Source organism: Rhinatrema bivittatum, chromosome 3 (genome assembly GCF_901001135.1).
Source record: "Rhinatrema bivittatum chromosome 3, aRhiBiv1.1, whole genome shotgun sequence".
Lineage (NCBI taxonomy): Eukaryota > Metazoa > Chordata > Amphibia > Gymnophiona > Rhinatrematidae > Rhinatrema > Rhinatrema bivittatum.
In genome coordinates, this window is record NC_042617.1 from 299,206,756 (window position 1) to 299,231,994 (window position 25,239).

The window sequence follows — 25,239 nt, forward strand, 5'->3', positions numbered from 1 at the left end:
AGGGGATGAAGGAGAGTGAAAAAGGAGAGGTCTGAAGAGTAGAGATGTGAATCGTGTCCTCGATCGTCTTAACGATCGATTTCGGCTGGGAGGGGGAGGGAATCGTATTGTTGCCGTTTGGGTGTGTAAACTATCGTGAAAAATCGTTAAAATCATGAGCCGGCACACTAAACCCCCCTAAAAACCCACCCCGACCCTTTAAATTAAATACCCCACCCTCCCGAACCCCCCCCAAATGCTTTAAATTACCTGGGGATCCGGCGGTGGTCCAGAATGGCGGCGGTCCGGAACGGTCCCCTCAATAGAATCGTGTTGTCTTCAGCCGGCGCCATTTTTCAAAATGGCCGCCGCAAAATGGCGGCGGCCATAGACAAAAACGATTCGACGGAGGAGGTCGTTCCGGACCCCCGCTGGACTTTTGGCAAGTCTTGTGGGGGTCAGGAGGCCCCCCCAAGCTGGCCAAAAGTTTCCTGGGAGTCCAGCGGGGTTCCGGGAGCGATTTCTTGCCGCGAATCGTTTTCGTACGGAAAATGGCGCCGGCAGGAGATCGACTGCAGGAGGTCGTTCAGCGGGGGTTCCGGACCGCCGCTGAATGACCTCCTGCACTTGATCTCCTGCCGGCGCCATTTTCCGTACGAAAACGATTCGCGGCAAGAAATCGCTCCCGGAACCCCGCTGGACTCCCAGGAAACTTTTGGCCAGCTTGGGGGGGCCTCCTGACCCCCACAAGACTTGCCAAAAGTCCAGCGGGGGTCCGGAACGACCTCCTCCGTCGAATCGTTTTTGTCTATGGCCGCCGCCATTTTGCAAAATGGCACCGGCTGAAGACAACACGATTCTATTGAGGGGGCCGTTCCGGACTGCCGCCGTTCTGGACCACCGCCGGATCCCCAGGTAATTTAAAGCATTGGGGGGGGGGGGGGTTCGGGAGGGTGGGGGATTTAATTTAAAGGGTCGGGGTGGGTTTTAGGGGGTTTTAGTGTGCCGGTTTTCCTGCCCTCCCCCTTCCCCCGATTTATGATTTTTTAACGATAAATCGGGGGAATTGGTATTGTATCGTGGCCCTAACGATTTTTTGACGATTTAAAATATATCGGACGATATTTTAAATCGTCAAAAAACGATTCACATCCCTACTGAAGAGAATTAGTGGTAGGACAACTGGAAAGTCGAAAACTCATTGGTACGACATCTAGAAGAATGACAGAAATCAGCAAGCTGAGGATTAAAAAAGGTATTTTTTGCAAGTAGTTTGCATGAACATTCCATTTTTTTTTTTTTTGCATTTGTTGGAAAAGGGTTCTCTCATTTCTGGTAGTTTTCAGAGAGGGATCAATATGGGGGGATTTTGTTTTTAGAGATTTGAGGGAAAACAGCCCAAATATTTCTGTATAGTTGGTGATATGGAAAGAATATCCTGAAACCTTCTCCAGTATTTCTTCACTTCAGATTTCTAACTCTGCTCTCTCTTATTTCCCACAGTGAACCAGTGAAAGGATATGTCCAGTCCAACCCAGCCTGGTACATTGCCTCCTAGTGAGTATCTGTCCTTTGATTCCATAGGAAATTAGCATTCTAAACACTTCCTTGTACTATCTCAGCCACTGAAAGAGGAAGGAAAGCATGGTTCAGTCAAGTTAGATCAAATTCCTTCTGTGCCAGTCTCCAAACTCTAATATCAGCATAGTAAATGGTGGGGTGCCAGAAGCAGCCCTGGGACCCTGGAAATTTGTGTCAGATTCAAATATACATTTTAATAAGGGTAACTAAACTTTTTGTTGGGAAAGTAAATAAAGAAAAGAGGAAAAAGAGGCCACTAAGGTTTTCTAAAGAAATAGCTGAAAAGATAAGGGAGAAAAGATAAGCGTTCATAAACTACAAGAGATCACAAAAAGAAGGTAAAAGACAATATCTGGAAAAGCTGTTGTACTTTATAACATAAAATGTTAATAAAGAAAATATGAAAAAAAAAATAGATAAGGTAAAGAAGCCAGATAGGATACATCCGAGGTTACTAAGGGAACGTAGAAATGTTTTGGCAGCTCCGCTGATTTTTTTCAATGTTTCTTTAGGGTCAGGTGTAGTTCTGGAGGACTGGAAATGGATAGATGTGTTTCCTATTCATAAAATTTGAAGTAAGGAGGCTGGGAATTACAGGCCAGTTAGTCTGACCTTGGTGGTGAGAAAATTAATGGAATAACTGCTAAAACAAAGAATAGTACAGGTTGTGGAATCCAATGGATTGCAAGATCTGAGACAGCATGGTTTTACTAGAGGTAAATCTTGTCAGACGAAACTGATCAATTTCTTTGGGTTACCAGAGAGTTGGATCAAGGGAAAGTGCTAGATGCAGTGTACTTAGATTTCACTAAGGCTTTTCACATGGTTCCATATAGGCAACTTGTAAATAAACTGAGCGTCCTTATTATGGGCCCTTGTATAACTGACTGGGCTAGAAACAGGCTGAGTGGGAGATCAGTAAGGGTAGTGGTAAATGGAGTTTACTCTGAGGAGCGGGGCATTACTAGCAGTACGCCTCAGGATTCTTGGGCTGGTTCAACATTTGCGTGAGTGACTTAGAATGATCGTCAGGAAAGGTTTGTCTTTTTGCCAATGATACCAAACCCTGAAACAGGGTAGACCGCCAGGAAGGTGTGTAAATCATGAGGAGGGGTCTAGCAAAACTTGAGGAATGGTCTAGGGTCTAGCAGCTAAGATTTAATGATAAAAAAATGCAAAGTAGTGCATTTACACTGCAAAACCCAAAAGCAAGGTACAGCATAAGCACCAGATCTGTGGGTGCTTGAGCACCTCCAATATTGTCTCCTGTGGATCAGAAGCTGAAAACTCCATGCTGCAGAGATGTGGGGGGCAGACAGAAAGGAAGTGATTCTGTCTCCTAGCTACTGCTCCTGTCTCCCCCTGCACCCCATTGGCTGTGGAATGTCTGCCCAATGAGCTTTGGGGAGGGCAAGCACTGCACTTCTGTCTCCTAGCTACTGTTCCCGCCTTTCCCTACAGCCTATTGGCTGAGTGTGGAATGTCTGACCAATGGAGGACCAGAGAGCAGCAGCAGCAGTCTAGGACAGCCAGGTTGTCTGAGGTGCAATGAAGATGGGGGAGGCTGCTGCTAGGACAGAGGGACAGAAGAGCTATAAGCAGGGTGAGAGAAGGGCTGAGAGAACTCCTGGGAGTTGGTTGTGAAAGGGGAGACTGGCTGGGAGAAGAACTGAAAGAAGGAAGTTTGGCTGGGAGAGAAGAAGGTGAGAAGTTGTGAGGAGAAGGACTGGAAGAAGAGTTATGGGAGAGGGAAAGGAGTAGATACAGGTTGTGAGGGTGAGAGGGGCTGGGAGACTAGCAGAGAAGGCTAACAGAGAGGAGATTTGGGCTATGAGAAGGGAAAAGGGGATACAAGCTAGGACATGGGAATGTGATAAGAGGAGCAGAGGTGAGTGGTTAGGTGAAGGGAACTTTAAAAGGAGGGGTGAAGAGAAACCTGTTGGGGAGTGCAGGGATGGGAAGAGGAATTGAGAGGGGAACAGAGGACAGCTCAGTGGGAAATGGGAGCAGAGCATTCTAAGGGGATGTAGGGAGTGACGCTGGAAGAGAGGGATTAATTCCTCTTCCCTCTAAATATAAAATTCAGAGTATGCCCATGTAAGAGGGTGAGAATGAAGAGAATAGCAGGAGTATAGAGAAGAGGGAGAAGAGTAGATAAGGAGAATAAGAGAAAGGGAAGGTTGAGAAAGTATGGTGGTGACAGGAGAGGATAGAGGAAGAGACTGTGATGTGGATGGGTTGTTGGTGGGGGTGGGGGAATGGAGCAGGAGGGAGGAGACTGGTAAGGATGAGCTGAGACTGGAGAGAAGAATGAATTATGGGACTTTGAGTGTTTTCCTGTACGCACCCAGATCAGTCCTGGGTTTTTCCTCCCTGCCAGCAGATGGAGAACGAGAAAGTTTTGCTGACGCTGCCACTTAACCTCATGTGCCACCTGCAGCTCCTCAGTATTGTATTTCTCTGTCTCCAGCAGATGGTGGATAGTGCAAACCTGCAGCTCTGCAGTGGACATAGGAGTTTTTTTCTTTTGAGACTTCCTCCCAGGGAATTTTGAATTCTAGTAGGTCCTTCCCTGTCTGTAATAGGTGGATGAGAGGAGGGTTGGTAACCCTTTTGTAGGCTGGGTTCATGCGCTCATTGGGTGTAAATCTGATGGTCCAGATCCCTCCCCTTCACGAGGCCACTACAGCAGCTGCAGGCTCGGGGATTGATTCCCCTTTGAAGCAGGGGTTACCCTATGTATCTTTTTACAGGGTTGCTAGCTTCATAAAGTTCATATAAATAAAAAAAAAAAAAAGAGAGAGAGAGAGAGGCAATTCCTCCTTCTTAGCTTGGTGGCTGTTTTTGGTGCTCTAGGGTTGTTTCTCCAGCACCAAGGTAAGCGCTATGGGGCGCAGGTTGGCATGCCGCGCGTGCAGCTCGGTGCAATTCCGCATGCCGTGTGTGCGGCTCGGTGCAATCCTGGGTTATTCGAGATGGCCTCTGTGCTGGTTGCGCCGTGGCTGAGGAGGGCTCATCCAAAGGTCGAGGCAAGAGGCTGCGTTTTGCTTTGCCCCCGCATTGGGAGCCCCACCGGGCAGCATGAAAGGGAGAGGATCCCTTCCTGCTCAGTGCGGGAATAGCGGCCATTTTAAATTCTGAGTCGGCCGTTTCTGGTTCAACAGGGGTAGAGGGGATGCCTTCCTGCTATTGTCCCCAATTCTTTTTAGTGCCGAAGGAGGCCAGGAGGGCTCGGGGGATGAGAAGGAGCCCTGCACTGCTACGCAAGTTAACTCTCAGCCGTTTTTGGCTAATTTTGTGTTATTATTGCATGAGGCTTATTTGGCCAGGCAGCAGGCATGTTTGCCCCCTCGGCGTCTAGTGGTCAATCAGAGGGGCAGCTGAAGGATTCCCAGGTGGCTCAGGGGTCTGCCAGTGGCATCCCGACGGTCCTGAAGGGGGAGAATTCGGAAGTCTCTGATGTTTCCCCTGTGGGGGCTGGGGCCCCCCTTGGGCAGGATGTGCCTGTAGACCCTGATTTGGAGCTGACGTCCAGGGAGCTGATATAGATGATATTCCAGTTTCCAAGGGTCATGACGTGAAGGTTATGCGTTTTCTCCAGAAAGAGGAGTTAGGTCCGCTAATTCCTCAAGTTCTTCATGAGCTAGGTTTTGAAGTGCTTCAGGAGGATTTGGATCTGGAAGGTGCTGATCAGGTTCTTGATGGTTTGAGGGCCCCATCAACAGTTTTCCCTTATCACAAATCAGTGAAGAAGCTTGTGGACAGGGAGTAGGATACTCCCGAGGCCGGCTTGAAGGTGGGGAGAGCTATGGCAAAGCTTTACCCCCTGCTTGAGCAGACATTAGAACTGTTCGCGCTCCCCAAGTCAATGCAGTGGTCTCTGCAGTAACTAAGAAGATGACTATTCTAGTTGCGGGGTCCGCAGCATTGAAGGATCTGCAGGACTGCAAGTTGGAAGTGCTTCTAAAGAGGATTTTTGAGGTGTCTGCCTTATGCAGAGGGCTTGTTTACACTGGACTCAGTAGCTACAGGAGACACAGCCAACCTTTGGAAGAGATGCAAACAGGGCAGAGCGCAGAGAGGCAGCAGTGGTGTATGGGGCGGATGCCTTGTATGATTTAGTGGGGACGTCTTCTAGGATTATGGTGTTGGCAGTATCCTCCAGAAGGTTGCTGTGGTTGTGTAACTGGTCGGCGGATGTTTCCTTCAACGCTCAACTGGGGTCCTTACCTTTTAAAGGTAAACTCTTGTTTGGAGAGGATTTTGAGCAGTTGATAAAGAACTTGGGGGTGAATAAAGTCCATAGGTTGCCTGAGAATAAACCTAAGAGTAAGAGATGTTTTCAGGTGCATTCTCGTTTTCAGGATTTCAGAAGGTCCCAGCAATCTAGGGGACTGTCGGTGCTACAGAAACAGTTCTCTACTTGGGGCCATTCCTGGGGTCCATTCTTTCATGGGTCAAAAGGCCATTCCAAGATGCTGCAGGCAGTAGTGCCACGGGGGCTAAATCTTCACAATGAGGTGTGGCTGGTCCACTCCGGAATTCCTTCCATAGCGCAGTTTTACGGGGAGTAGACCATGATTACTCAGGATCAGTGGGTTCTCACAGTGATAAGAGACGATTAAGCGTTAGAATCTGCATGGCCCATTCAGTAGTTGTTCTTCGTTTCTCGTTAGTCAAGTGGCTCACAGTCTGGGAAACGCTGAACAGGTTGCGGTGGCTGGTAGCGGTGGTCCCCATCCTTCGCAATAAGCAATGGAAGGGAAGGTATTCCATTTACTTCGTCATTCCAAAGAAAGAAGGCACTTTTCAGCCAATTCTGGACTTCTGGTTAGTGCAGTTAGTGTAACTGGGTTCAAAAAAGGTTTGGATAATTTCTTGGAGGAGAAGTCCATTAACGGCTATTAATCAAGTTTACTTAGGGAATAGCCACTGCTATTGATTGCATCAGTAGCAAGGGATCTTCTTATGTTTGGGTAATTGCCAGGTTCTTGTGGCCTGGTTTAGCCTCTGTTCGAAACAGGATGCTGGGCTTGATGGACCTTTGGTCTGACCTAGCATGGCAATTTCTTATGTTCTTAAAAGAAGGTGAATGTGGCGCTCAGGGTTCTGCGTTTTCACATGGAGACTCTGAGGTCCGTTATTGCAGTGGTGCGTGCGGATGAATTCTGTGCTTCACTAGATCTGACAGAGGCATATTATTTGTATTATATTTCTCTATGCTCTGTTTCCGGCTACTTCTCGGCCTCTCTCGGTTCTTTGCCCCTCCCCAGTACCTGTTTTATGTACTTTCCACCTTTTTAGTTCGGATGTAAACCGGTATGATGTTACTACTAATGTCGGTATATAAAAGTGTTAAATAAATATCTGCATGTTCCCATTCGAAGGGACCATCAGCGGTTTCTGCGGTTTATAGTCCTTGGTCGGCATTTCCAATGTCAGGCTCTTCCCTTTGGGTTGGCCATGGTTCCTCGTACCTTCACCAAGATGATGCTGGTTGTAGCGGCCATGTTGCTTCAGGAAGGTGTTTTGGTACATCCTTATCTGGACGACTGACTGATCAGGGCGAAGTCCGAGGATCTCTGTCGTCAGTGCAGAAGGTAGTCCGCTTGCTGAAATCACTCGGTTGGGTGGTAAACCGAACAAAGAGTCACTCGGTTCCTGCTCAGTGCCTGGAGTATTTAGGTGCCCAGTTCAACACGCAGCAGGGCAAGGTGTTTCTGACAGAAGAGTGGGCTCAGAAGCTGCAGAGGCAGGTTCAGCATTTGCTGGCCTTGCCAATTCCCAAGGTGTGGGATTATTTGCAGGTTCTGGGCTTAATGGCTTCTACCCTGTAGCTAGTCCCATGGGCATTTGCCCGTATGAGGCCTTTACAGGGGGCTCTTTTAGCCTGATGGAACCTGCTGTTGGAAGAGTTTTTTATTTCCCTACCTCCCAAGGACATGGCATGGAGCAGTCTGACTTGGTGGCTACTGGATTCCAATTTGCTGTGTGGGATAACATTGGAGGTTCCAGATTGGATAGTACTTAACTAGAGATGCCAGTCTCTCTGGTTGGGGAGTTGTTTGTTAGTATCAGTCGACTCCAGGTTCTTGGAGTATGGAAGAGGCTTCCTGGTCTATCAGTCGGTTGACGACCAGGGCGATGTGGTTGGCACTGCAAGCCTTTCTGCCAATGGTCAGTGGTCGGTCCTTGAGGGTGCTTTCAGACAGTGCGACTACAGTAGCTTATATCGATCGACAGGGGAGGACCAAGAGTCAAGCTTTGGCCCAGGCAGCTCAGGAGTTGATTCAATGGGTGGAGGAACATTTGGAGGGCATAGCAGCATTGCACATAGCAGGTGTAGAAAACATTCAAGTGGATTTTCTGAGTCGCAGAATGTTGGATCCCCGAGAATGGGAGCTGTCGGAAACAGCAATGCAGCTCATCCAAGAGAGATAATAGAAGGACTAGGGGGCACTCCATGAAGTTAGCAAGTAGCACATTTAAGACTAATTGAAGAAAATTCTTTTTCACTCAACACACAATTAAGTTCTGGAATTTGTTGCCAGAGGATGTGGTTAGTGCAGTTAGTGTAGCTGGGTTTAAAAAAGGTTTAGCTAAGTTCTTGGAGGAGAAGTCCATTAACTGCTATTAATCAAGTTGACCTAGAGAATGGCCTCTGCTATTACTGTCATCAATAACATGGGATCTTCTTGGTGTTTGGGTACTTGCCAGGTTCTTGTCGCCTGATATGGCCTCTGTTGGAAATAGGATGCTGGGCTTGATAGACCCTTAGTCTGACCCAGCATGGCAATTTCTTATGTTCTTATGAGGAATCCTCACGTGGACCTAATGGCAACTTGTCAGAATGCCACGGTTTTTTGGTTTTTTAGCCAGAGAAGAGAGCTTGGGGCTGAGGGCGTAGATGCTCTGGTGGTGCCCTAGCCTTGGGGAGTGCTGCTTTACGTTTTTCCTCCATGGCTGCTAGTGGTAAAGGTGTTACATCAAATAGAGAAACATCAAGGTGAGGTGGTCTTGGTGGCTCCAAAGTGGCCATATCGGCTGTGGATCGTGGATCTGGTAAATTTAGCTGTGGATGGGCCGATATGATTCGGTCAGATTTCAGGCTTTCTTCACCAAGGTCCCATATGTTCAGACTAGGCAGCTCACGTTTGTCTAGCAGCATGGCTTTTAAGAGGAGGAGATTGAGACATAAGTACTATTCTGAAGCTCTGGGGACAACCCTGTTGCAGACTAGAAGAAAGTCTACCTTGCTTTCTTATGTCAGGGTCTGGAAGGTGTTTGAAGCCTGGTATACCATGCATGGTGTGCATCCTCTAGAAGCTGTGGTAGTGGATATCTTGTCCTTTCTGCAGGAAGGTTTGGTCAAAGGTCTAGCACTAAGCTCTCTTAAAGATCAGGTGGCGGCTTTAGGTTCTCTTAGAGGCAAAATTGAAGGTGCTGCCTTGTCTTCTCATCCGGATATTATTCGGTTTCTTCAGGGTGTAAAGAATTTACGCCCTCAAGGGTTTGTATGGGGCTCCTTTTGAACTGCTCAGAAGGGCGACTCTTAAGGATTTGACACTTAAAGTCATTTTTCTGGTAGCAATCTGTTCAGCTAGGAGAGTTTCCGAGTTGCAGACCTTCATGAGCAGAGGCTTAGCTAGTTTCTCCACAAGAAATATGCAGGGCAGCAACTTGGAAGTCGCTGCATACTTTTGCAAGGCACTATCACCTGGATGTGGGGGATACAGGTCCTCGATCCTTTGGTGAGAGCGTTTTGCAAGCAGGACTATTCAGGCCTCACCCAGTATAGGGAGCTTTGGTACATCCCAGGAGTCTGGATTGATTTGGGTATGTACAGGGAAAAGAACATTGGTTTACCTACTAATCTTCGTTCCTGTAGTACCACAGATCAGTCCAGAACCCACCCGACCTTTGGAGGATGAGAGTCATCTGCTCAGACTATTTTCTGGTTTTATATAATGCAGACCATTAAAAGAAAATAAAAGAAGTTATTTGGAAGTTTGGGAGAGTTTCTTTCTTAAGCTTTGGTACAGTTCAATATTGAGGAGCTTCAGGTGGCACATGAGGTTAAGTGGCAGCGTCATCAAATCTTTCTCTGTCTCCATCTGCTGGCAGGGAGGCAAAACCCAAGAGTCTGGACTGATCTGAGGTACTACAGGAACAAAACTTAGCAGGTAAGAAACAATTTTCCTTTCCCTGACTTTTGTTTTAGCCACATGAGTCTTTCTCATGTTCACATTACTTGCTCCTCTCTGGACATTTAAATACAGACCGGTCAGTCATATTCATAACCTACCGTGTTCTGTTTTTTCTTTTTCACTGGGGATGATGTAATCTGTGTTGAGTTCAGCACCCCCAATTTTTTTCAAAAGTTGGCTCTTATGAGATACAGTATTGAAGGTGAAATTCTTCTAAACACGAAAAAAGGGCAGGATCTGGGGGTAATCGTATCTGATGATCTTAAAGTGGCCAAACAGGTGGATAAAGTGATGCAAAAGCCAGAAAAATGCTTGGCTGCATAAGAAAAGGAATGATCAGCAGAAAAATGAGGTGATATTGTTCCTGTAAAGGTCCCTGGTGAGACCTCATTTAGAATACTGTGTACAGTTCTGGAGGCCACACCTTCAAAATAAACAATAAACAAAGAGCTTTATATTCAAAAGCATTTAGCCGGTTAACTCATAAGTTATTTATTTATTTTATTTATTTATTTAGCATTTTTTATATGCCGATAACCATTTGCACATCGTATCGGTTTACAATTAACTTAGAACTAATAGGCAAAGGCCTTTACATGGAACAGTAACTGAAATTAAAACATGGGAACAGGAAACAGTAATCAAAAAAAGGGGGGAAAACTAGTTTACAGAAATTAAATTTACATAAATTTACAAGTATTTACAAAAATAATCAGAGACAAATGTCTGTGGGTTCTGTTAGCAATTATGAGGACGGATTGGTAGACGGGTAGGCTTGAAGAAAAAGCCATGTTTTGAGTTTCTTTTTTAATTTAGGTGTGGATGTCTCTGTGCGCAGGTCAGGAGGGAGGGAAATCCAAATGGTAGGGCCGGCGAGGGAAAAAGCCCTATTCATTGTGGAGAGCAGTTTGTAGGGATTGATAGAGGGAGTGCGGAGGGTTCCTTGAAGGGCAGGACAGGTGGGTCTTGTGGAGGAGCGAAGAAGGAGAGGGGGGCAGAGCCAATGGAGGTTATCGTTGGTAATGCTCTTGTGGATGAGGGATGTTTTGTACAGGATGCGTGATTGAATTGGTAGCCAGTGGTGTTTGATGAGGGTTGGTGTGATGTGGTCTCTTTTTCTTGTGTTACAGAGGATACGGGCAGCAGCATTCTGTAGAAGTTGCAAAGGTTTGGTGTGGTTGGAGGGGAGGCCGAGGAGTAGGGCATTACAGTAATCAAGTTTGGAAAATATGATGGACTGGATTACAGTGCGAAAATCTGAGAAGTGTAGGAGGGGCCTGAGTTTTTTTTATAGTTTGTAGTTTAAAGTAGCAGTCACGTAGAATATTTTGGCACTTATCCAGCCAATTCTAGCCAGCTAATAAGATAAGTGGCTACAGTTTAGCCAGCTAAGTTAGGGGCGTTCCAGGGGCAGAACTGGGAGGAGGTGAGTTAGCTGGTTAAGGTGGCCAGCTAACTCCAGTATTTAGAGTTAGTTGGATGGCTTAGCCGGCTAAGTCTGGTTGGGCCAAAGAGCTATCCTAAAGTTGGATGGCTATAGTTAGCTGCTAACTTTAAGATAGCCGGCTATATTCAATGGTGCAGTTTCACTATTGAATATACCTCCAAAGTTAGCCGGATAAACTTATCCGGCTAACTTTGCTAGCCAGACTGTATCTGAATATGGACCTCTAAAATGGTATAAACCAGCTGGAGTTGGTCCAGAGGTGGCTACTAAAGTAGTCAGTGATTTAAAGATCTAAACATGTATACTCTAGGAAAGCAGAATAGAGGAGGTAGAATAGAGACATTTAAATACCTCCAAGGTTTCCATGCACAGGAGGAAAACATCTTTCAATGGAAAGGAGACTCGGGAATGAGGAAGGGGTCATGGGATGAAGGTGAAAGGGGTTAGACTCAGGAATAATCTTAGGAAATGTTTCTTCACAGAGAGGATAGTGGATGCATGGGACGGTCTCCCAGTGGAGGTGGTGGAGACAATGGTATCTGAATTCAAGAAAACATGGGATAAACACAGGGGAAGCTAAATTAATTGGGCTGATGGGGAGACTGGATAGGCCATAGAGTCTTTTTCTGCTGTCATATTTCTATGATTCTATGTTGATAGTGCATTTTCAATTAGATTCTTATTTATTTATTTTATTTATTTAAATTCTTTTAATATACCGATGCTCAAGACCAGGTCTTATCGTACCGGTTTACAATAAACTAGGGGGTAAACCAGTTAACACTGAAAGCGAAAGTTACATTACAACAGGGAATGTGGAACAAGGCTCCTGGAAAAAAAAAGGGATAGATTAACAATTTCTAACTGGAGAGCAGTGCATGTAAGCAGAGAGTAATTGCTTACATGGTAAGAATTATATACAATTTACACAGTGGAGTCGATTAGGCAAGTTATATGAGAGCACAGTTAGCAGATTCTTGCCGGTTGCGTTGTCTTTTACTGGACCAATATAAAAATTATCCATTGGAGGTGCTGTACCCGAGCTTTCCAGATCATGCAGGCCCTTACTTCAGATGACTTTTGACATAGTGTGCATAGTGTGAAAAGCTCCTGCATGGCACCATCATTGGCTAAGTCTTAATTTGGTCCACTGAAAGGCATCACAACTCAAATACAGATACAGAGCCTTCTTACTGGTACAGCCATCTACCACTCAGTAAAACCAGTGACAGGTTTACTAACCAGTCCTTCCTTTCTTTCTCTTCCCCCTCAGTGCTGTTTTCTTTGTGACCTACATGATTCTGGCTTGCTGCACAAGTGCCAGGTAATGTTCTTTTTCCTTAATAAGCCAAATCGAGGGCAACTGCACAGCTTTATTATCCGTGGGTGTGAGATTCGATCTTTCTCAGTACAATAATATCGCAGTGGCACTTCACTCATACGCGGTGCTTTGCCGTCATGGAATAATGCAGCCATATCGCTGCTGTAATACAGTTCATGCAATGCAGTCTTTGTCTTAGAGCTGTAGTACAGCAAAGATAACACATTTGTGCATTTGTGCCTCAGTGCTAGCACAGTAAATACAGCTGTTTTTACAGTGCAGCCTGTATCTCAGCATTATAGTATAGTGTAGCTAATTCATTAGTGTATTACAGTGCAGGTCTCAGGGTTGTAAAGCAGGGCAAGTAATGCAGCTGGGTTTCAGTCCTCCAACACCAAGCAGAATAATGTAGTTGTGTTTTGTAATAACAATTCAAGGTGATCAGTGAATATACTCCTACGATTTCTGTAACAATAACAGGCAATTCTATTTTATCTGTAGCTAGCAGATGAATGTAACTGAGATAGTTGTCAGCTTTATCATTTGCCCAGTGATCAGGCAGATTACAAATCAGCTTTCTTACTTTGAAGTAACAAATCCTCCCAATTGCCTTTCTTTGCAGGAGACATTTCCCTTGGAATCTAATCCTCCTGAGCATCTTTGTAAGTAATATGTACACACAGTGAAAATGTTCCATTTCCTGACTCTTCTGGATTCTCGTTTGTGTGGTGGGAGGAAGGATGCAACCCCCTCACTGCTCCAAAACCATCCCTGCTAAGCTTGTGTAAGGTTCCCCATATAGTTCCTGAGAAAGGGCAGTGACTGGAGTAGAGTCCCTTGGAAATCAAACGTATCATTGCATTTAACAGCCGCAGAGCCAACACAAAATCTCAGCTGTGATCTTTTGAAAACCTGCATTGTTTTTGGAGTGTGTGGATGCAGTTGAGCGTTGGAAGAAACCCACTAGATTTGTCCAAGCCAGTTTAGAGCAGAAATGACTAGATTTTAAACTCCCTGGAGCAGGGGCTTTCTCTTCTGCTGATTACACCTGTAAGAACACAAAACACTAGAATTACTGAAGTTCTGCTGGCTTAAAAATTTTTTAAAAATCGGCACCAATCACACTGGAAGAGCCAAAAGGGACACACTGTACTGGCTGATTCTTTCTCAATCAGTGATGTGCTGCCATGTGCGCATCCAAAACACGCTTCCAATTGCATGCTAAGGTGTGCGCAGCGGCTAGTGCACGGTATTGCATTGGCCCCGTGCTGTCTTAGTGCCTTCTTCCAGCTCACCCCCTCACTCTCCTCTCCCCACACGAGGAGAAGGAGGGGAAGCTGGAGCATACACTGTAGAGTAGAAACATAAGAACATGCCTTACTGGGTCAGACCAAGGGTCCATCAAGCCCAGCATCCTGTTTCCAACAGTGGCCAATCCAGGCCATAAGAACCTGGCAAGTACCCAAAAACTAAGTCTATTCCATGTTACCATTGCTAATGGCAGTGGCTATTCTCTAAGTCAGCTTAATAGCAGGTAATGGACTTCTCCTCCAAGAACTTATACAATCCTTTTTTAAGCCCAGCTATACTAACTGCACTAACCAAATCCCCTGGCCACAAATTCCAGAGTTTAATTGTGCGTTGAGTGAAAAAGAACTTTCTCCGATTAGTTTTAAATGTGCTACATGCTAACTTCATGGAGTGCCCCCTAGTCCCCCTAGTCCTAGTACTGTGCTCTTCTCCAGCTCTTCCCTTTCCGTTTCCTGCTGGCTGCCTGGAAGGGAGAAGCTGAAGAAATAAACAGAAGAATTGTTCCGGGCTGCCTGTGATTTGGGGCACTGTGGCCAGAAGCGGCAGAGTATGAGCCTTGTTTACCCATGTCCAGCAAAGCCCCTGCCCCTGCCATATATTACTGCATAGAGGAAATGGATTGTGTGGTTGGCCCTTCCACAATGCCAGCATTGTGGAAGGGCCAACAGTGAGCGAGCAATGAAAAGAATGCCACGTGGCTGTCATAAGTCATGTGTATTACACTTAGACTCATAGGGCGCAGAAAATGTTTTGGACTTAAAGAAATAGTACAGCTAGGCGCACCCATCAGCAGCCTCTGCTTCCCTCATGTGCTGAACCTCAGGGAATTTCTGGGCCAGATTTTGCCCCGCATAATGAAATCTGCCAGATACGTCTAATATCCACATCAGCACTGTTCTGAATGGGGATCAGGTTTCAAAGCATCCAACCTCTTTACTTTGATGGTTAGATCGTACCCTCCTCTGAAAACTGCATGGGGCTGAGCAGCTAATTTAAAGCCGCTCAAAAAGTGGGTGGCACCAGAGGAGGAGGGGAGGAAGGGAGTTAGCCAACTAACAGCAGCACACAAAAGGCAGGCCTAAATCTAGGCTGCAAACTGGGTGCCAGAATTTGGCCAGATAGGCCACTGAGTTTTTTTTCATAGACCTCAAAAAGATCATTCCCTATACAAACCATCAGTCCAGACTCCTGGGTTTTGCCTCCCTTCCAGCAGATGGAGACAGAGAAAATTTCATAGACACTGCCTCTTAACCCGGTGTGCCACCTGCTACTCCTCAGTATTTCTGTCTCCAGCAGATGGAGGAGGTGCAAAACCTGCACCTGAAAAAATAAAATAAAATAAGAAGAAGAGGTTTCGATCCAGCAACGATTTGTTTCCCAGGAGGTTGGAAGGTCCTGGTGGGACCATGAAGAGATGGACGAGCAGGGGTTGGGGGACCCTAGATTGCTCACTGGATTTCGACTGAGGTGAAAGCTGGTGGACCAGTTCCCTCACCTCCAGGAGGATTGGGAGAAGCCTCTGCCACGCTTCAGATAAGATTGTTCCTTTTGTGTTTTTTATAAAGTTTAAAAAAGTGGAAAAAATAAAGAGGAAATCAAGGGAAGCAGGTGCATTGACTTTGCTTTAATCTCCTGTCGCTGGTGGTAGAGGGAGACAGCTTCAGTGGTGCATATTTTGTTTTGGGCTCTCCCACTGCCTTTCCTCCCTTGGGCATCTGCCACGCGGTCGCAGCCAGGCCTGATCATGCCGAAGGGGTGCCGATGCACCATGTGAGGTGACAGCTCCGCGCGCCTTTGCCTCTCTGGTGGAGAGGGCACATCAGGAGGGACTGCGGTGGCAGCTCTGAAGCAACACGACTCTGGTGGGCCGAAGGCTGCAGTGCAAGGGGACGACAATCCATTTTTGCTGAGCGTAGGAACAGCAGCCATCTTGGATACACTCGCAGCTAAGGGGAAGGCTGCAGCGGGGAGAGGGGATCTCCGGTCCAAGCTTTTTCCAGTTGAGTTCAGCTCCAAGGAAGCGCGGGGGCCTACAGGAGGCAGTCAGAGGAGGAGATTGATCCTCTGGAGGAGGATTCTGATGATGACTCTCCTTTTTCAGCTGCGTTTGTGCTGTTGATGCACAAAGCATTTTTAGCCCGCAAGGCTGCAGAGCAGTCCTTTCCTAAGTGAATGATTGTAGAACCTTCCCCAAGGAAGATTCTACTATCATTCGGGAGCGACTAGGATTCGGAGGGTCCTTGGTCCTACCAGGTCAGGAGCCACCGAGGAGGGTTCCTCAGAGGACTCTGATCAGAGATTGCCATCTGGGAATGGTTCTCCTGATGCTGAGCCTTCTCGATGCTCACAGGATCCGCAAGAGGATATGACAAAAGTCCCAACGATGGAAGGCAACGATCCCATTGTGGCTCGCCTGTTTCAAAGGGAGGAACTCGGGCCTCTGATCCTGCCAGTCCTGGCAGAATTAGGAATAACCGTTTCGTAGGACCAGGCTGACCTGGAGGAAGTGGATCTGGTCATGACTGGTTTGAGGGGTCCAGCCAAGACTTTTCCTTTTCACAGGTTGATTAAAGTGTTGGTGGTTAGGGAGTGGGATACTCCGGAGACTGGCCTTAAGGTTAGCAGAGCTATAGAATAACTTTATCCTTTGCTCGAAGACACTTTGGAGCGCTTGAGGGTGCGGAAGTTGGATGCTTCAGTCTCGGCTGTTACAAAAAAGACCACCATTCCAGTAGCTGGCATGGTAGCTCTTAAGGATTTACAGGACAGGAAGCTCGAGGTACATCTGAAGAAGATCTACGAGGTGTCTGCTCTAGACATCCATGCAGCTGTGTGTAGCAGTTTCATGCTCCGGGCTAGTTTGAGATGGATACAGCAGTTGCAGAGTGCCAAAGATATGTCGTCCTAGAAGTCCAAACAGGAGGAGCGATTGGAGGCTGTGATGGCTTATGGTGCAGATGCTTTGTATGACCTCATTCACACTTCTTCTAGGACTATGATGTCTGTGGTTTCCGCTAGGAGGCTTCTGTGGTTAAGAAACTGGTCAGTGGACATTTCGTCAAAGGCTCAGCTGGGAGCATTGCCTTTTAAGGGAAAACTTCTGTTTGGGGAAGACTTGGAGCAGCTGATCAAACATCTGGGAGATAACAAAGTACACAAGCAACCGGAGAACAAGCCAGAAGGGTCCAAAGAATTTCTTCCAGTGCACTTTCGGTTTTGGGGGCAAAGGCGTTTCCGTCAGAGCAGGGCTCCAGTTGCTGGCCAAATGCAAACCTTGGGTAGGTTGCAATCCTGGAGCCAGCCATTTCAGGCGCAGAGTGGACCAAGACAGTTCTGGCCAGGGTAGTGGTGGAGCCAAGCCTGCGCAATGAGGCGAGGCTGGCCCACTCCTTGGTTCCAGTCATCGGGGTTCATCTGAATCATTTTTACGAGAAGTGGGTCAAGATGACGTCATATCAGTGGGTTCTAATCATGATAGGACAAGGCTACGTTTTAGGATTTGCTTGGCCGCTCAGAAATCTGTTTATGGTGACTCCCTGTGCCTCGGCAGAGAAGTTGATCAGCAGACCATACAGCATCTGCGAATGCTGGGGGCCATTATTCCCGTCCCCCAGGCCAAGCAGGGGATGGGGCGTTATTCCATTTATTTTGTGGTGCCAAAAAAGGAAGGCACCTTTCATCCAGTTCTGTATTTAAAGAAGGTAAACATAGCTCTCTAAGTTTCCCATTTCCGGATAGAGACTCTGAGGTCCATCATAGCAGCGGTGAGAAACAGGGAGTTCTTGGCTTCCTTGGGTCTGATGGATGCGTATCTGCACATAGGGATTCACCCAGATCATCAGAAGTACCTCCGGTTTAAGATCCTAGGGAGGCATTTTCAATTTTGTGCTCTTCCATTCAGCCTAGCGACTGCCCCAATGACCTTCACCAAGGTGATGGTGGTGGTGGCGGCAGCCCTCAGAAAGGAGGGTGTGCTAGTACACCTGCATCTGGACAATTGGCTCATCCGGGCGAAGTCGGAAGATCTTTGCAGATGAGCAGTGGACATGGTGGTGCAATGCCTGAGTTCGTTGGGATGGATAGTGAATCTGTCCAAGAGTCACCTTTCTCTTTTGCAGGTTCTGGAGTTCTTGGGTGCGTATTTCGATGCCCGAGTGGAGAAGGTTTTTAAGAACATAAGAGCATAAGAAATTACCATACTGGGTCAGACCAAGGGTCCATCAAACCCAGCATCTTGTTTCCAACAGTGACCAATCCAGGCTATAAGTACCTGGCAAGTACCCAAAAACTAAGTATATCCCATGCTACTGATGCTAGTAATAGCAGTGGCTATTTTCTAAGTCAACTTGATTAATAGCAGGTAATGGACTTTTCCTCCAAGAACTTATCCAAATGTTTTTTAAACCCAGCTATTAACTGCACTAACCACATCCCCTGGCAACAAATTCCAGAGTTTAATTGTGCATTGAGTGAAATAGAATTTTCTCCAATTAGTTTTAAATGTGCTACTTGCTAATTTCATGGAGTGCTCCCTAGTCCTTCTATTATTCAAAAGAGTAAATAACCGATTCACATGTACCCATTCTAGACCTCTCATGATTTTAAAGACCTCTATCATATCCCCCCTCAGCCGTCTCTTCTCCAAGCTGAACAGCCCTAACCTCTTTAGTCTTTCCTCATAGGGGAGCAGTTCCATCCCCTTTATCAATTTGGTCGCCCTTCTCTGTACTTTCTCCATCGCAACTATATCTTTCTTGAGATGTGGCGACCAGAATTATACAGTATTTCTAATGGAGGAGCGAATTTTCAAGCTGTTCGGAACCTGTTGGAGACCTGAGGGCCCAGGGTCTGAGATTACTTGCAGGTCCTGGTTCCATGGCCTCGACCTTGGAGTTGGTCCCATGGGTGTTTGCTCATATGAGACCTCTACTGAAAGCCTTGCTATCCCGGTGGTATACGATTTCGGAGCAGTTTCATCTTCCACTACTGCTTACAGTCTGCCAGATCCAGTCTTTTGTGGTGGCTTGGCTGGGACCATTTTTGCCGAGGGGTGGACCTCGAGGTGCCACAGTGGATTGTAGTGACTACCAACACCAGTCTCTGTGTGTGTGTGTCAGTCCCAGTCGGTGCAAGGCCAACGGTTGGCGGAGAAAGCGGCCTGGTCCATCAGTCGCCTAGAGACGAGAGTGGTACAGTTAGCCCTGCAGGAGTTTCTTCCTCTATTGCACAACCGTGCAGTCAGAGTCCTGTCAACAATGTGACAACGGTGGCCTACATCAACCACTAGAGAGGTTACCAAAAGCCGAGCAGTTGCTCTGGAAGTGGAGATGCTGATGTCCGGGATGGAGCAACATCTGGCCTCACTAGTGGCCTCGCATTTAGCGAGATCCAACAATGTGCAAGTGGATTTTCGCAGCTGACAATGTTTGGACCTGGGAGAGTGATAGTTCTCAAAGGAGGCAATGACCCAAATTTCTTGCAGATGGGACATTCCTCATATGGATCTTATGGCAACTTAGAGGAATGCCAAGGCGCCATGCTTCTTCAGCCGGAGAAGAGAGCACGGAGCAGATGTCGATGCCCTGGTTATTCCTTGGCCGCACGACATTCTGATCTATGTGTTTCTACCATAGCCCCTGGTAGGCAAGGTTGTGAGGAAAATAGAGGTCCATCCAGGAAAGTGATTCTCATGGCTCAAGAGTGGTCACAAAGGCCTTGGTTTGCAGATTTGCTCAATCTAGCAGTGGACGGCCCCTTGAGACTGGGCCATCTGCTAAAGCTTCTATGACAGGGCCCTATATTTTCAGATCAAGCGGATCGCTTTTGTCTGGCGGCTTGGCTTTTGAAAGGAAGCAATTAAGAAGGAAAGGATATCCTGAGGATGTTATTTCTATTCTGTTGCATGCTCGTAAGACTTCTACTTCCTTGGCATATGCCAGGGTCTGGAGGGTTTTTGAGGCTTAGTGTATGGATCAAGGGTTAATCCTTGGCAAGCTTTGGTGACGCAGTTTCTGGCCTTTTTGCAGAGATGCCTGTCAAAAAGTTTCTCCTTCAGTTCACTGAGAGTGCAGGTGTTGGCCCTGGGCTGCTAGCGAGGCAAGGTTCATGGAATAGCCCTAGCTGCCCATCTGGATGTGATACATTTTCTCCGAGGGGTGAAGCATCTGTGCCCCCCCCCCCCCCCCCGTTCATCAGATGTGCCCCTCTTGGAGCCTTAATTTGGTCCTCAAGGGCATGTGTGAGGTGCCATTTGAGCCTCTAAAGAGGGCCACCATAAAATATTTGACTTTAAGGTATTTTTTTTGGTGGCAATTTGTTCAGCCAGAAGGGTATCTGAGCTTCAAGCCCTGTCATGTAGAGAACCCTTTTTGTGGATTTCAGATTCCGAGGTCTCTCTGAGGATGGTTCTGACTTGTACCGAAGGTAGTTTCAGCGTTCCACTTAAGTCAGTCAGTGGAGCTTCCAGCCTTTACAAATTTGGAGGTTGGTGCGCCTCATGCAAAAGAATTAAGACGGTTGGATGTCAGAAGAGCTTTGTTGTGGTATCTGGAGGTCACTAACAGTTTCAGATTGTTGGATCTCCATTTTGTGCTATGGGCTGGTGTGAAAAAGGGTCAGAAAGCATTGAAGACCACGACTGCACGGTGATTGAAGGAGGCTATTGGGTCGTCCTATCCTGGAAGGGTTAAAGGCTCATTCTACCCGTTCCCAGGTGGCCTCCTGTGCAGAATGCCAACTGATGTCACCGCAAGAGATTTGCAGGGTGGCTACATGGAAGTCTTTACATACTTTTGCCAGGCACTACTGATTAGACATCCGGGCCCGGGATATGGACAGCTTTTGTGAAAGTGTTCTTCGAGCGGGACTCTCGCAGTCCCACCTTGGTTAGGGAAGCTTTGGTACATCCCAGGAGTCTGGACTGATCTGGGTACATACAGGGAAAGGAAAATTGGTTCTTACCTGCTAATTTTCATTCCAGTAGTACCACAGATCAGTCCATAATCCCATCCAGTGGTGGAGAGAAGTTTCAGAGTCCGCTTGATCTGTTTTTTGTTCTTGAATAATTCTGAAGAATGGCAAAGGTTTCTCGAAAATCCTTTCAATAGAGTTTTTGAATTGCATTATAAATTTTTACTCTTTCCTGTTCTTGTTCCAGGGAATTTGATAGTGTTGAGTATTGGAAACATTTTTTACCTAATTGACTTTTTATGCTTGGGTACTTGGTAATACTGAGGAGCTGCAGGTGGCACACCGGGTTACGAGGCGGTGTCTGTGAAACTTTATCTCCATCTGCTGGAATGGGAGGCAAAAACCTGGAGTCTGGACTGATCTGTGATACTACAGGAATGAAAATTAGCAGGTAAGAACCAATTTTCCTATATTCAAATGCTTTGTCTGGGTCCAGAGATTTGAAAATGTCCCCACTCCTTGGATAAATTTTGTCCAAATAACTCGGGTTAGCCAGACAAATTTTACCCAGCTGCAAAGAGTTGGTACTTTCCAGGGTAAGGTTTCAGTCTGTCTGGGCAATGCTGATATTCAGTGCTAGCCAGACAACGATACCTGGGTAAGTCTGGTCAGAAACTGTCCTAAAGTTACCCGGGTATATTCAGTGGAACACTTACCCAGGTGTATTCCAGTGAATATCCGGGAAGAGCTATCCAGATAACTTTTCTGCTCACCGACCTCACAATGTTTGGAGAATGTACAGACGGTAACCATTGTATGTGTTTTCGTTTTAGACCCTGTCCATGGCATATCTTACAGGAATGTTGTCCAGGTAATGACTGGGTTCCCACACCTTCTGTACAGTTTTTTCTTTCATACCCCATTAATTCCCTAAGTCCTTTTCATTTACAGTAGGTTAGCTATGACTCTCTGTCCAAATTCTGTCCCCTGCCTCTCCACATTCTGTTTAAACCTATAGCCTTACCTTCATTTCACCTCACCCATCATATCCCAATCTTAATAGTAAAGAAAACTGAAAAATATGTATATTGGTGAGAAGAGAAAGAGTTAGTGTAAAGATTGGTGCAGGAACACTGGCTGTAGGTGACCTCCCAGCTTTGGCAGTCCCACACTCTCCCAAACAGGAGATGATGTGGGAGATGATGTGGGAAGATTGCTAGCTTGGTAAAGCTCCAGCTTCTGCAGTCCTAGGGAATGGTAAAGGAATGTTGCATTGGCTGCAAGGCAGCTCAAAGTGCCTACATTCCCAGCCTCTTCCGGCAAAAGGCATTGTACGAAATGGTGCAGGACCGCTGGCTGTGGGGGAGCTCACAGCTGTGTAGTCTGACTCTATTTATTACTTCCTGACTATAAAGGATGTATATGTCTCTGCAAATGTGTATTTATATTTCTGCATGCCTGAATTGGTTTGTTTCTGAGTATATGGGCATTTGTTTGTGTCTGTGTTTATAGCTCTTTATGCATTGCTGTCTGTTTGCTAATCACTTTTAATTAAAATTCTGGTTTCTTTGGATTATGCAGTTATTACAACACCAAATCAGTGCTGCTTTGCCTGGGGATCACAGCTTTGGTCTGCCTTACAGTCACCATATTCAGTTTTCAGAGCAAGGTAGGAATGATAGAGTAAAGACCTAAGTACTGGAAGAGAAGGGAGAAGGCATGTATAGGGTTAGGAGAAGATGCGTATACACAAACAGGTGGAAAGGGAGGAGGAGAAGGGGAGAATGGGGTAGGTGTGAGAAGCTGGTGTCAAAGATTACTTTCAGAGGGGTTGCATTTAGGTAAACATAGAAAAGGTGAAAAAAGGAAGACTAGTTAGGATGAAGGGAGGCAGGGATGGTACAAGGGCTTTAGGCACCTTAGGCAAATTTTCAGCTTTATGCCTCCCATTAATTTTCAGGTCCACAGACCTACTATCACCCCCCTCCATCCTGATATTTTGATAATTAAATCCAGCATTCATGATTCCCCCCCTAACCCTGTAAAAACACACACTTGGACATAGTGAGCACAATTTTCAAAAGCCATTTACAAAGGTAGATACCGATTTACCGGGATTAAAGGGTTTTTGAAAAATGCCTACCCCGAAAACTCGCCGAGTTCAAAGGGAAAGTCTGCTCAGACCTTCCCTTTGTTGCACGGGAGGAGGACCCTTGGGCCGAGGTGGGGTAGACGCTACCCATAGGGGGGATCCTATGGGTCCCCACCGTCGGCAGGCAGAGTGGGCTGACGGACGGAGGCCGGCTGGAGCTTCGCCAATACCAGCCCTCGTTCCCCGCGGGTTGAGCCTTTGGGTACTGGGGCCGGCTAGAGTTAGGTGGGCCTCCGTATGCAGTCGTTGAGGAGAAGATGAAGAGGTCAGCCCAGAGACTATAGAACTGTAGAACTGAGGAGTCTGTGCTGGACGAGGCGGAGTCCCGGAGACCCGGGCGCCAAAAGGAACCAAAGTCTGACAGGAGGCGCCCGAGCAAGAACAGGCCGAAGCCTGAAAGGCCACATCCAGGACCAAGATTAGAGAAGCATCATAGAACAAGCTGAAGTCAGGACAGGCGGCAATCCAGGAGCAGTGGCAAGGCAAGGCAGAAGTTGGGGCTAGGAGAAGATCAATGGCGTAGTCAGGCAAAGCAGAAGTCGAGTCCAGGAGAAGATTAATGGCGTAGTCAGGCAAAGCAGAGGTCGGGTCCAGGAGAAGATCAATGGCGTGGTCAGGCAAAGCAGAGGTCGGATTCAGGAGATCAGTCCGAAGGAAAGCTGGGTAACAGGAATGCAGGAAAGAAGAAGGCAATCAGGACTAGGAACGCGGAGGAATCACCAGGAGGCAACGAAGTACACGACCAGCGTGGAGACCTGTTGCAAAGGCGACTAACAGGAGCTGAACCCGGCCTTAAGTACCAGAGCTTCAGCGACGTAATCATCCTGGGCTGCGGCCAAGTTCCCACTGCGGGCCCTTTAAAAGACACAGAGGTGTGCGCATGCCTAGGGAGGGGCACAGCGCTGGAAGGTGGAGTCTCTCCGCAGACCACGCGGAGTGACCCGCCGCGGAGCACAGGAGTCCTTCGTAGTACCAGGAGCGCCAGGGACGGCCCGAGGACAGAGTCGGCGGCCTACCGCCACGAGGGAAGTGGAACCAGACGCTGGATTGGGCAGCCAAGGGTAAGGGGGCCGAGCCATGGGCCTGCCGCAGCCGGCACATGCAACAGAACCCCCCCCCTTATGCCCCCCCCTTGGACGTCTTGGTTTGCCCGGATGGGCACGATGAAACTGGAGGAGGAGGTTTTTATGCAGAATATTACGAGCTGGTTCCCACGAATTCTCTTCTGGGCCGTACCCCTCCCAGGAAAGGAGGTATTCCCACTGGCGGCCCCTATGGCGAACATCAAGAACTTCATGGACCTTATAAGTGGTATCAGACTCTGTAACCAACTGGGATGGTTCAGGAACCCTTGCGTGAAGGCCAGGAGAGGATAACTGGCCTAAGCAGTGACACGTGGAACGTGTTGTGGATTCCCAAAGTTGGTGGCAGCCGAAGCTGGTACATAACCGGTCCAACACGACGAGTAACTGGGAAAGGTCCAATATATCTTGGAGCGAACCTTTGGGAAGGCATCTTAAGGTGAATGTATCGTGTACTCAACCAGACATTTTGGCCAGGAAGGAACTCAGGAGCCGAGCGTCGGTGAGTGTCTGCTGACTTCTTGGCCCGGGTTGCAGCTTGGCGTAGGTGAAGATTCGTCTGATTCCAGAGAGCCTTGTGGGCATCAGCAGTGGCTTGTACAGATAACGGTATGGGTAGAGGTGGTCAAGGTTGCTTACCATAAACAATGGAAAAGGGTGACGTGCCTGTGGTAGCGGCAATGTGGGAGTTGTGGGAGAACTCCACCCAAGGAAGGAGTTCGGACCAGTTGTCTTGACGGTCGTTTATATAGGCGCGAAGAAAGGCTTTCAAAGAGCGATTCATACGTTCAGCTTGTCCGTTGGCCTGTGGATGGTAAGCGGTGGAAAGGCTGATGTTGATGCCAAATTTGCTGCAAAGAGCACGGCAGTAACATGCAACAAACTGCGGACCTCTGTCCAACACAGTGTCCTTGGGTAAGCCATGCAGACGAAATATGTGAAGGAAGAACAGGCATGCCAATTCTGGAGCAGAAGGTAAGCCCGGTAATGGAACAAAATGGGCCATTTTTGAGAACCTGTTGATGGTAACCCATATGACCATGTGACCTTTGGATGGTGGTAAGTCCACAATGAAATCCGTGGAGAGATGCGTCCACGGCTCTTTGGGAGCTGGAAGTGATTGGAGCAAACCCCAGGGTTGACTGATCGGGGGTTTCTGTTGAGCGCAGGTATTGCAGGATGCTTTAGCGTCAGTGGGCCACCAGAAGATACGTTGGAGCAAAGCTAGAGTTCGTGTTCACCCTGGGTAT

The 25,239-nt window shown here is 47.3% G+C and overlaps 1 protein-coding gene across 1 annotated transcript in view; it reads left to right on the forward strand.

The window, feature by feature from the left end:
- The window catches only part of FAIM2 (Fas apoptotic inhibitory molecule 2), a 115,925-nt gene that overhangs the window by 25,226 nt on the left and 65,460 nt on the right, over nt 1-25,239 (forward strand). Inside the window, exons 5-9 of the mRNA XM_029595028.1 lie at nt 1,483-1,536; nt 12,488-12,538; nt 13,158-13,197; nt 21,589-21,626; nt 22,337-22,424. Of these exons, the coding sequence (XP_029450888.1) occupies nt 1,483-1,536; nt 12,488-12,538; nt 13,158-13,197; nt 21,589-21,626; nt 22,337-22,424 (271 nt within the window). The remainder of the gene's footprint in view (nt 1-1,482; nt 1,537-12,487; nt 12,539-13,157; nt 13,198-21,588; nt 21,627-22,336; nt 22,425-25,239) is intronic.